General features: G+C 62.2%; 1 protein-coding gene across 1 annotated transcript; it reads left to right on the top strand.

Moving 5' to 3' along the window:
- Positions 1–726: 726 nt before the first annotated feature.
- On the top strand, positions 727–11,739 carry TBC1D10A (TBC1 domain family member 10A). The gene is made up of 9 exons (XM_079322829.1): positions 727–1,006; positions 4,192–4,291; positions 7,422–7,529; positions 7,681–7,787; positions 8,294–8,408; positions 8,596–8,661; positions 9,667–9,856; positions 10,113–10,267; positions 10,449–11,739. The coding sequence occupies exons 1-9, from the start codon at positions 807–809 to the stop codon at positions 10,839–10,841; spliced, it is 1,434 nt and encodes a 477-aa protein (XP_079178955.1). The 5' UTR covers positions 727–806; the 3' UTR covers positions 10,842–11,739.
- The last annotated feature ends 285 nt before the right edge of the window (positions 11,740–12,024 follow it).

Here is a 12,024-nt window from a genome sequence, read left to right on the forward strand (position 1 = left end):
TATTTTTGGGAGAGCTGGGCTGGTTTTACCTGTCTGGAGTGCTGTGGATTGGGACTTTGTGGTGACACAGCAGTGGTCTGGCTGTGGGATTTGTAGGGCTGGGAGACTTTCCCTTCTGAAAGGGAAACAGATCCCACCACTGCCCCGTTGCAGTGTATGCCCCAGTGCTTCCCAGCACAAGCCTCTTGCAGTCCCAGTGTCCAGCCTTCCTGGAATACCAGTACAGCCCAGCACAGCCCCACTGTGGTTCAGTCTGGTCTCACTACAGCCCCCTTATACAGGTCCCAGTACAGCTCTGCTATGGCCCATATTGGTCCCAGTATAGCCCATTTTATCTCACACTGGTCCCAGTATAGCCCTATTATATCTCATCCACATCCCAGTACAGCTCTCTTGTACCTCATACAGATCCCAGTACAGCATAACATGGCCCGTACTGGTCCCAGTCCGTCCCATTATGTCTCGAACGGTCCCAATACAGCCCCGTTATGTCTCATACTGTTCCAGTCCATCCCATTATGTTTCGTACTGCTCCCAGTACCTCCCAGCCCAGCGCTGCCCCACTGCCGGCGCACGGAGCCCCGCCCCTCACCGCCATCCGCCGGCACTTGACGGACAGCTCGCCCTGTGCTCTTGACCAATCAGCGTTGGGGGCGGGCTCTCCTTTCCGCAACCCTTGCTGTTGATTGGTCGAGTCCCTGCTCCCGCCCAATGGCAGTGCGGGGAGGGGGCGTGGCCGGGGCGGGGCGGGGCCGCCGCCGTGTCCCGGCATGGCGGAGCGGCCGCGCCGCCGCTGAGGCGCCGCCATGGCCAAGAGCCGCGGGGGCGGCGGGCCCAGCTCGCCCGGCGGGCGCAGCCTGGCGGGCACCCGCGAGAGCCTCGCCGACCCTGGCGGCGATGAGCTTAGTTCGCTCGGCTCCGACTCCGAAATCAACGGCGGCGGCCCCGAGGAGCGGCGCGTCGATAAGTTCGGCTTCATCGTGGGCAGCCGCGGCGCTGAGGGGACGTGAGTTGGGGCCTTGAGGGGGGGCCGGGGCTGTGGCCGTGAGGGGCCGAGCGGGGGCAGTGGGGCATCGAGGAGCAGAGGAGCCGCCCCAGGCCCGGCGCAGTCTGCTCCGGCCGCTCGGCCCCCGCAGGGCCGGGCCTGGGGCTGGGCCGGGCCGGCCGCGGCTCTCCCCGCCCGGGGGGATTGTCCCCGCCGCCCCCGGGCTGGGCGCGGGGCCGCCCGGCACCGCTGTCAAGCATCGTTCGTGCCCGTGGCTGAGGCCGCAGCGGCCGGGATGTGAACAAGGGAGTAAGGCTGGGAGAGCTGCGGCTGTTCAGCCTGGAGAGGAGAAGGCTCCGAGCAGAGCTTAGAGCCCCTTCCATTGCCTAAAGGCGCTGCAAGGGAAGCTGGGCTCCTGACTGTGGACAAGGAATGGAGGGACAGGATAAGGAGGATTGGTTTCCTTCTGTCAGAGCACAGGGTTAGATGGAATACTGGGGAATCGTTAGATGGAATACTGGAAATCGTTCCCCGTGAGGGTGCTGAGCCCCTGGCACAGGGTGCCCAGAGCAGCTGTGGCTGCCCCTGGATCCCTGGCAGTGTCCAAGCCTAGGCTGGACAGAGCTTGGAGCAGCCTGGGACAGTGGGAGGTGTCCCTGCCCATGGCAGGGGTGGCACTGGATGGGCTTTAAGGTCTCTTCCACCCCAAACCATTCCATGATGTTGTGATGGCTCTTACAGAGCCCCAAAAGCTGTTCCAGATGTTAGATCTCCCTCTGAAGAGGGGGATTGGCTGAGAAGGGTGTCCACCCCATTTGGGATCCAGAAGCTGCCAGCACACCCAGGTCAGTGTCTGGTCAGCTCCAGGCACTGATTCCAGTGGACTTTTGGCCTCTCTCAAGCCAAGGAGGCCAGGCCGTGGTGTCCCTCCAAGGGTCCCGTGTTGGTAGTGCTGGCAGAGGCGCGGTGGTCACCCCGCTCAGCTCCGCGGAGGAAACCCTCGGAGGAAGTGAGGCTAGCCCGAGGCGCTGGGCCCCAGGGCGGTGCTGACACCCAGGAATGTGCTGTTGCCGTCGAGCTGGTTCGGCAGCGTGTTTGGTGTTTGCCTTCCTGGCCCTGCTTTCACAGCAACGCCCAGAGAAAGTCGGGATGACAGTGGGGACAGTGTGTGGCAGCCAGCTCCTCTCCTGCTGGGACATCGCCTGGAGCAAGCTCCCTGGGTTTTGTCCAACTGAGTGCTCTGGTGCCAGCTGTGCCTCAGTTTCCCTGTCTATGAGGAGCAGAGTGCTCACCCTCCATACCCTGAGGGTGTTACTGGGTGAGTCTATGGGGTGAAAAGGTGCTTTAGGTTGGAATGTTGTTGCTGGGCAAGGTGCATCACTCCGTCTTATAAACCTTGTCCCTCAGCACTGTGGGAGTGGTGTGACCTCTCCTTCCTGTGGTGCTGCACCCTGTCCGGGCCACACACCACATTCAGGGGACACTTGCCCTGGCTGTCATTGCTGTGGCTGTCCCTGGGGTGGATGTCCCTGTCCTTGCAGCAGGCAGCAGCAACTCTGGATGAAGGTCATGATGCTGGAGGCAGTGGCTGCTCCCAAGGGTGCTGACAGTGTGGTGGCTGCAGTCACTGGGGACTGAGCCTCTTGAAGCACCCCACAGATGTGCTGGGGCCCAATCCTGCCCTGCTCCAGGGCTTTATTGGCTCACTGAGTGTCGAGCAGGGGATGAAGAGGAATGCATGACCTCCTGCTGTGGCTGGCAGAGTTGGGATTGCCCTGCTGGGAGGGGAAGCACAGGAAGGGCAAACAGGGTGTCCCAGAATCCATGGAGGGTCTGAGGGCAGCGCCAAGGGCCGAGCTGTGGGGATGTCAGCCACAGTGTGGATGCAGAGGAGCACATTCCTGGCACAGAGCATCCCATCACTTCCCTGCCCGGAGTGCCCCCACCCTCCCGCCTGGGCCATATGAAATGCAGCCGGTCCTCGCTCCCTGCCCGCTGCCAAGCAGCCATCAGCTGGGAACAGCTTCCAGTCTGTGCTGGCAGAGCTCCAGCAGGCCCACAGCCAGCTCCTGTATCCAGCGTCCCGCGCTCCCGAGCTTCCCACGCCTCTCGGAGCCCCGGCTGGAGGCCAGCGCTGCCTCCATCCCTGTGCCGGGCTGTGGAGCTGCCGGCTATGCCTGGCCGTGCCGGGGAGGGTGGGGAGCCAAGCAAAGCAGATCCTTTGGGAGCGGGTTTGCTCTCGGAACAATCGCGCTCGCCCCGTCCCACCCGCTGCGGTGGGTGGGACTCGGCGGGGAAGGGCTGGGCAGGGCGCAGGGCAGCGCTGCCAGCTGGATGCGGCCCTGGACTCGGCGTGCCGCTCGCTTTCCGGCTCGGAATGTGGGGAGAGGAGCAGGGCCTGCATGTCCTGTAGTGGGGCTGGGTGCTGCAGGATGCTCAGCACCAGGCCACTGTCCTCGGGTCCTCAGGAAGGATCCGACTCTTCCTGAGACTGGCATGGCCACAGGACAGTGTGGAGCAGAGCCTGGGAAGGCATCGAGTCTTCACTGATGGCTGGAAGGAGTGTCTGCTCTCCTTGGGTGTCCCTGTCTGGGCCTGCCTAAGCTCCCTGTCACCCATTTTTGCGCAGATGCGGTGCCATGGGGGGGTTGGAGGCTGTGGTGCCTCAGCGTTGCAGCAGCATCCCCCCTGCTTCAGCAGGGTTAAATCGGATTCCCTGCCTAGGCTGAGCCGTTTCTGGAAAACACTCCCCTCCCTCCTAAGGGACCCTGGTCCGGGCTCTGCGCCGGGCCTGGAGCAGCGCCAGGCGCTGGGAGCACAGCGTGGCTGGAGCTGTGCAGATGACACGATGCTTATGGCCCCAGCTCTCTCCGTGTGCAGCTGGCCCCTGCCACAGGGACCAGGTCTTGCTCATCCCTCACCTTCCTGGTGGTCTCTGGGGATGCTGTGGCACGTGGTGTGTGCAGTGCAGGCTGCTCCCGAGAGCTCTGAGCTGCTCTGCTGGTGCAGTGACTTCACTCACGGGTGGCGAGCGCTTCCGGCAGCTGCCGAAACAGCGGCTCTGCCGAGCGTGTCCTGAGCCCTGTGCTTTGAGGGGTGCAGCCACCTGGGTGTGGGGGCACCCAGGGTGCTCGGGAGGCCACGGGCTCAGCACCTTATGGAGGGCCAGGCACCCACTGACCGGCCTCTCCCTCCTGGTCCTGCAGGCTGGAGGAGGTGCCCTTGGAGGTGCTCCGGCAGCGGGAGTCCAAGTGGCTGGATATGCTCAACAACTGGGACAAGTGGATGGCCAAGAAACACAAGAAGGTAAGTGACAGCTGTGTCCACTCTGGGAGGTGGCAGCAAGGGACAGCCAGGCATAGCAGTGTCCCTTTGGGGCAGCCTGGTGTCACTGGTTCCCTGCAGACAGGTATTTGTATGCTTCTGGATGATGCTGTTGGCTTGAATGGGCTATTCATTCCCTTTGGAAACTGGAGCCTGGGGGGGCTGAGTGGTTCTGAGCCAGCTCACTTCTGCCTCCAACTCTTCCCTGCCAGGCTGGAGCCTTCCTAGGGCTTCTCTGGCTGCCTGCAGGCAGCCATGGGAATTGTTTGCTCATGGAAACTTCTGTTCTGAGCATCTTGCAGACCAAAAAAAGCTCCGTGTAGGAAATGTTTGAGCCTGATGCGCGTGACACTGGTCTGCCAACTGGGGTCCCTGGGAGACTCTTGGTGTGCTGGCTCCGTGGCTTGGTTTGCAGTGCTCCCTGATCCCCTGAGCTTGCAGATGAGGTGGGAACTTGGATGCAGCATGTCCAGGGTTGCTGCTGTGTGTCTGCTGGGAGTAGTGAGACTGCTGGCATGGGACAGCAGTGCCAGAGAGTGGCCAAAGGGCCTTCTCCTCCTCTTCATGCTGGCAGAGTCTCCTGGCACCCCTCAGTGTGCCCAGTGTCCCTACTCATTGCCTGGTGAATGACACCGGAATCCCTCATCTGTTTCTTGGCTGCTCTTAAAGGGTTTGGGAGAGTTTTCTGGGCTGCAGCAGGCGGGTGCTTTGTTCCACAGACAGTTTCCACCACTCTCCGGCCGTGTGCCACAGGTGCCCTCTGGGATGGGGTGAGTGCCCCAGCAGCCCTGGGCCTGGCACTGCAGCTCACTTGTGCTTGGGTCGAGCCTCTGAGAGTCTCGGTGGGGCTGATGTGCTGTATAGTCTGTCCTGCAGCAAAATTCCATGCCTGGAGCTTTGGAGAGGCTGCTCCGGAATGCTGCTCTGTGCCTGGATCCCTGGGCTGCTCAGGGAAGGCTGCCAGGCCTGGCCTTGGATGCTGTCAACTATCCTTGGTCTGGCAGGAGCCTGCTTGGTGCAAGTCCCTGCTGCTCTGGGGGAGCTCCCTGAGCCTCTGAAAAACCCCAGTACTTTTCTGGCTGCCTCACCAGGGTTGGCAGGCAGCCCAGGGATCCCTGGGCCGGCTCCTGTCAGGCTTGCTCACACCTGCACCGCTCCCTGCCTGGCCCCCATCCCAGCAGAGCCTGACCCCACATCCTTCATGGTGCTCAGCACTGCCAGCACTGCGTGCTGGAAGGAGGGCAGAGCTGTGGGTGGGCAGTTCCCACTGCTCTCCTGGCGTGGACAGCACTCTGACTTCACCTTGCTTTCAACATCCCTCAGCCCAGACATGCTCCCAGCCCCTGGGAGATCACAGTGGGATCGTGGGGTTGATGGCAGGACCCCGTGTGGGACCAAGATGATGAGCTGCTTGCCCTGGAGTGCTGGCCCGGCCAGCTGGAGGGGCTGCTGAACCAAAACCCAGTGAGGTGGTTTCCTTCCTGGCAGCTCAGTGGGCAGGAAGGGGAGCTGCCTGGAAATGGGAGCTGTCAGCAGCCATGGAGCTGCCCACAGCAGCCCTGGGCATCGTTCACTGTGTTTCCTGCCAGCACAAAGGGACCTGCCCGTGTAAACAACCAGTAAGGGAGCAGCAAACCCCCTGGGGAGTGATGGTACTGTGCTTGGAAACAACCATCTGCTCCCCAGTTGCTCCAGCAAACAGGGAAACACAGCCCTGGTCAGGCAGGACAGGCCAGGGGACAATTTGGGAGCTTTTGGCCACTGCTCTCAGAGTCCTGGCACAGCTGGCATGTGCCACCCGAGCAGGGACATGAGGCGTGGAGGCTGTGCTGGGGTTTTGCAGGGTGTTGTGGAGGGTGACTGTGCTGAAAACACCAGACTTGTGGGGCCCACCTCACTGTATGCCCTGGCTAAAGACTGTGGGGAGAAGGACACATAAGGATATGGAGCTGCTGGAGCAAGTCCAGAGGAGGCCACTGAGATGTTCTGAGGGCTGGAGCCCCTCTGCTCTGGAGCCAGGCTGGGGAGAGCTGGGGGTGCTCACCTGGAGAGGAGAAGGATCCAGGGAGAGCTCAGAGCCCCTGCCAGGGTCTGAAGGGGCTCCAGGAGAGCTGGAGAGGGACTGGGGACAAGGGATGGAGGGACAGGACACAGGGAATGGCTCCCACTGCCAGAGGGCAGGGCTGGATGGGATATTGGGAAGGAATTGTTCCCTGGCAGGGTGGGCAGGCCCTGGCAGAGGGTGCCCAGAGCAGCTGTGGCTGCCCCTGGATCCCTGGAATGTCCAAGGCCAGGTTGGACAGGGCTTAGAGCAGCCTGGGATAGTGAAAGGTGTTCCTGCCCATGGAATGAGATGGTCTTTAATGTCCCTGCCCACCCAAACCATTCTGTCATTCTGTGACAGCAGCTGCTGCTGTGTGAGGAGTTAGAGTGGGATGCTGGGGCTCTGTTTTAGTCCCTGCTGGTGCAGGCAGCACCAGGGCTAAGCTGGCTCAGCTCCCCACACAGAGCAGGCACCAACTGCCTCGCCTGGACTTTGGTCCTGGCTAGTGTCCAGTGCCAAGGAAACCAGGAGCACAAGAAAGTCTGGGCATGGAGCAGGCCCCAGGGGCCTCAGGATCTGGCCATGCGTGGAGATAGGACCAGACCTGCCCTCCTGCCCAGGATGAGCAGGTGTGAGGGCTGAGACAACTGTTAGGGTGCCCATCCCTGCTTTCCATAGCCCCACAGGGGAGTAGGGGGCTGGACTGGGAGCTGGGAGCCTCCCCTGTGTCCTCAGTGCTTCCCATGTGGACAGGGCCACCCGCTCCTCACCTTGGCTCCAATGTTTGCTTTTCCAGCTCCCAGCAGGATCTGGCTTTGAGGCAGTGCCAGGCTTGTTTGGAGCTGTTTGCAAGCCACCAAGCCTCTGCTGGGCCTCTGGCAGCTCCCCTGTGCTTCTGGTGCAGCCTTGACTGTCATTCCAGCTGGCATCCCTGCTTCCCAGGGGCTCAGGGACACTTCTCCTTGTTTGGGATGCAGCAGGGGAGCAGCCTGTGGCCGTGGTGCTGGCCTGGCTCCACCTTGGCCCAGGAGTCTCTGTGTTTCCCAGTGCTCTGTGTCTCTCCCGCAGATCCGGCTGCGGTGCCAGAAGGGGATCCCGCCCTCGCTGCGGGGCCGTGCCTGGCAGTACCTCTCTGGGAGCAAGGTCAAGCTGGAGCAGAACATGGGCAAGTTTGATGTGAGTCCTGCTGGGGACCCTCCTGCACCACCAGGGAGGGGGCAGTGCTGGGGTGGCTTCTGCTCCTGCTCAGGCATGGATGTATGTTGGGATCTCAGACACCTTGGGGGGATATCAAGGGTGTTGCTCATCACAGTCTTCCCCTCCCCAGGAACTGGACCTCCTCACAGGAGATCCAAAGTGGCTGGATGTGATCGAGCGGGATCTCCATCGGCAGTTCCCCTTCCATGAGATGTTTGTCTCACGTGGAGGCCATGGGTATGTGGAGCTACTGTGTGTGCAGCCCTCAGCAGCTATGGATGGGGTGGGCACTGTCTATCCCAGCTCATGGAGCCACACTCACGTCACCATTCCTCCAACATTCCCTATACTCCCACAACCACAAAGCATCCACTGACTAAATACAGGGTGGCTCAGACCAGCTCTGACACCCAGTGGGGTGGGAATTGCCATGACAGGAGAGCAGAGAGAGGAGGTGGCAGCCTGCAGCCTCCATTTCATCAGAACAATGCTGCTCCCAAGATGTTGGGGAGCATCTGTGCCCCGTGACTCTCTCTGGGCTAGATGGTTGTCTCCATGCCTCAACTCCCAGACCCAGGCAGGATCTGTACTCATTGGGCAGAGCTTCCCAGAGCTGTTGTGGGTTTGTGTGGAAAAGGGATCCCAGCTGGGGACTGAGGCAGGCTGGTGCCTGGTGTGCTGGAGGAGGGCTGCAGGGCCAGCTGGGTGCAGCGTGGCCAGCAGTGCGTGGCGTGTCCCTGCAGGCAGCAGGACCTGTTCCGGGTGCTGAAGGCCTACACGCTGTACCGGCCGGAGGAGGGATACTGCCAGGCCCAGGCGCCCATCGCCGCCGTCCTGCTCATGCACATGCCGGCCGAGGTACGGGCCCCCCTGGCACAGCTGCACCTCCTGGAGCCTCGGGGGGTGCTGCTGGGGGAGATGCCTGGCTCAGGGCAGCCCAGAGTGCCCCAGTGCTGCTTCCCACCCTCTCCTCTGGTCCCTGGGAGCAGAGAGGGGACCGCAGGGATGTCCTCTGGGTGCTCACCTGCTGTCCCTTGCCTTGCAGCAAGCATTCTGGTGCCTGGTGCAGATCTGTGAGAAGTACCTCCCTGGCTACTACAGCGAGAAACTGGTGAGTAAAGGGCTCGTGGTGCTTTCAGCAGTGGCAGGGACCTGCAAGGTGCTGTGCCCAGGATCAATGCAGACTGGGGTGAAGGGATCAAGATCAGCCCTGGGAAGGAGGGCTTGAAGATGCTGGTTGATCAGGGTTGGCCATGCCCTGGCCGTATATCCTGGGCTGAACCCCCATTCTGGGCATGAGGGGAGGGGAGGATTCTGCCCCTCTACCCTGCCCAGCTGAGACCTTACTGCAGAGCTGCCTCCAGCCCTGGGGCCCAGCACAGGTAGGACCTGGAGCTTCTGGAGCAAGTCCAGAGGAAACCATGGAGCTGCTCTGAGGGCTGGAGCCCCTCTGCTCTGGAGCCAGGCTAGGAGAGCTAAGGATGTTCACCTGGAGAAGAGAAGGCTCAGGGAGACCTCAGAGTCCCTTTCGTGGCCTAAAGGTGCCCCAGGACAGCTGGAGAGGGAATGGGGATAAGGGATGGAGGGACAGGACACAGGGAATGGCTTCCTACTGCCAGAGGGCAGGGCTGGATGGGATATTGGGAAGGAATTGTTCCCTGGGAGGATGGGGAGACCCTGGCACAGGGTGCCCAGGGCAGTTGTGGCACCCTAGTTCCCTGGAAGTGTTCCAGGCCAGGTTGGACAGGGCTTGGAGCAAGCTGGGATTATGGAAGGTGCCACATGGCAGTGGAGTGGAATGAGATGAGTTTTAAGGTCCCTTCCAACCCAAACCATTCTGTGATTCTGCACATCCAGGTCAAAAACTTGTCCAGCCCCTCACCCCGGGAAGAGAAGTTGTCTGGGGAGGTGCTGGGTATTCCCACAGTCTCCATGTTGTGCTGTGGCTCCCAGAAACATTCCACAGTCTGGGATGGGGTTCTCAGTGTAGCATCCATGGGACACAGCTCTGCTCTCATACCAGGTGTTGAGGGTTGGCTGCCCCTACCAGGGCCAGGCATTGGGGGTGATTACAGAGCTGGGGTATTCACTGGGATGCTGGTCCCTGTCCCTGCAGGAAGCCATCCAGCTGGATGGACAGATCCTCTTCTCACTGCTGCACAAGGTCTCACCTGTGGCCTACAAGCACCTGAGCAAGCAGAAGATCGACCCCATCCTGTACATGACGGAGTGGTTCATGTGCGCCTTCTCCCGCACGCTGCCCTGGAGCTCCGTCCTGCGTGTCTGGGACATGTTCTTCTGTGAAGGTAGGAGCTCCCACCATCCTCCTTCTGCTCCCCACAGCCATGGGACCTGTAGCAGGGCAGGATTGGGGCAGCCACATGCCTGGGGTGGAGATAGGCTGTCTTTCTGGGCTTTAGGAGGCATGTATATCCCAAATTCACCCTCTTGCATGTCCTGACTGTTAGTGGGCCTGGGATCTGCTGCCCCACAGCATTTGAGGGATATGGTGACAGCAGCACCCTGTTCTGCCTGGTACTCACTGCCTCACATCTCTTGCAGGAGTGAAGATCATCTTCCGGGTGGGCCTGGTGCTGCTCAAACACACCCTGGGCTCCTCGGACAAGCTCAAATCCTGCCAGGGCCAGTATGAGACCATGGAGAGGCTGAGGGCCCTCAGCCCCAAAATCATGCAGGAAGCCTTCCTGGTGCAGGAGGTGAGGTGCTGGGGATGGTCGGGGGGCCGTGCTGGCCAGTGCTGCCAGACTGGGCTGTCCCCAGGTGGGCGGAGCAAGGGGAGCAGCCCCCAAAAAGCTTTGTTAGCGTTTGCCTCTGCCCTGAGGGGATCCCACACCAGCCCTGCTGGCACTGTCGCTGATGGCACAAGTGTCCCCACAGGTCATCGAGCTGCCGGTGACGGAGCGTCAGATCGAGCGGGAGCACCTGATCCAGCTGAAGAAGTGGCGGGAGACGCACGGGGAGCTGCAGTGCAAGTCGCCCCCGCGCCTGCACGGCGCCAAGGCCATCAGCGAGGCGGAGCCTGCGCCGCGCAAGGCACTCGAGTCCGTCCCCTCCATCTTCGTCTCCCCCGGGCCCGCCCCCGTGCCCAAGGCCCGCAAGAGCAAGGAGAAGAGCCGGGAGAAGGGCCCGGCCAGTCCTGCCAACGGGCCCGGGGCCGAGGGCAACGGCGCGCCCGGTACCACCCGGGAGCTGCTGCAGCCCCAGGCCTCCCCCCACCACCAGTCCAAGGAGAGCCTGAGCTCCCGGGAGAGCGAGGACACGTACTTGTAGGGCCCGGCCGACAGCCCGGGCAGCCGGGCTCAGCAGGGCTGCGCACGGACCCGGGCGCCAGGACACCCAGGGGACCCCGGCACCCGGCGCTGGGGGCTCTGAGCTGGAGGGATGGGACAGGGGGACTCTGTGGCTCCGTGAGAACAGCGTGGCCCTCTCGGGGCATCCGTGGAGCTTGGCCAGGTGTGGTGACCAAAGGGGACACCGTGGGTCTGCGCTGGGTGCTGGCACCGCGAGCGGTGGGAGCCCGGGCAGAGGGTGGCTGAGCCACCCGATCTCCCTCCCCCCACTGGGGGGCTGGGCTGCCCCTCGGGCCCTTCTCCCTGTCCCAGAGCCCCTCAACCCATCACCCCCCGGGTCCCTCCTGTAGCCCCCACCCTGCGCCAGCTGGGCAGCCCCAGCCCCGGTTCCCGAGCACTTAGGCCTGGCGCAGGGCACTGGGGGCACGCGAGGAGCCGGGCACCCCTCGCCCCCCCTTATCTAGTGAGGATATATCAAAATGTAGCCCTATATGTAGTACCCAACTTACCTACTCACTGAGCCTATTTATTATTCCTCCAAGGCAGGACAGGGACCGAGGCAGGATGCGTTAGAGGCAGCGGGATTTGATGCCGAGTTTTGGGGCCCAAGCCCCCCCATCCCATCCCCTCCCATCCCCAAGCTCCCCACAGCTCAGGGGAAGTGTTTACCCTGCCAGGGCTCACTCCCACTGCCGCCGCCCCCCCAGGCCCCAGGGCAGGTGAGATGGGGTGGGTGAGCGGTAGCCAGGTGCTCCCTGGTTGTGGGGTCCCCTCTGCCCCCCCCTGCCCTCCCCAAGGGCAGGTGGTGGGTTTGTAAAATAAAGTGGGAAAAGCAGTTTTGTACAAAGGGGTCAATAAAGCGAGTGTGTAAAGGCGCAGTGCTGGCTCCCATCTCTTGGTCTGGAATGGGGAGGTGGAGGGTGGCAGGAGGCAAGGGTGTCACCTCCTATTTGCTGCACCAGTACCAGCTTTGGGGGTCACCCTGACCTGGAGCCTGCCCACGGTTCTCTGTCCCTGGGGAGCACCCCTCCTGCATCCCATTTGCACTGGACACTGACCCTGGCATGCACCCTCCCCTGGGTCCCATCCCCCTTGGCTGCCCTTGTTCTGGGGGGCAGGTGCAAGGCAGTGTCCTGGGAAGGGCCACACTGCTGTCACTGCTG

This window comes from Erithacus rubecula (genome assembly GCF_903797595.1).
Source record: "Erithacus rubecula genome assembly, chromosome: 19".
In the NCBI taxonomy this organism is placed as follows: domain Eukaryota; kingdom Metazoa; phylum Chordata; class Aves; order Passeriformes; family Muscicapidae; genus Erithacus; species Erithacus rubecula.

What these genes read in the sequence shown, in the direction of transcription:
- TBC1D10A (XM_079322829.1), top strand. Translation starts at nt 807, where the DNA reads ATGGCCAAGAGCCGCGGGGGCGGCGGGCCCAGCTCGCCCGGCGGGCGC. An exon ending in TCATGCACATGCCGGCCGAG is followed by an intron (nt 8,409 to 8,595) that starts GTACGGGCCCCC and finishes CTTGCCTTGCAG; the next exon opens with CAAGCATTCTGGTGCCTGGT. An exon ending in GGACATGTTCTTCTGTGAAG is followed by an intron (nt 9,857 to 10,112) that starts GTAGGAGCTCCC and finishes CATCTCTTGCAG; the next exon opens with GAGTGAAGATCATCTTCCGG.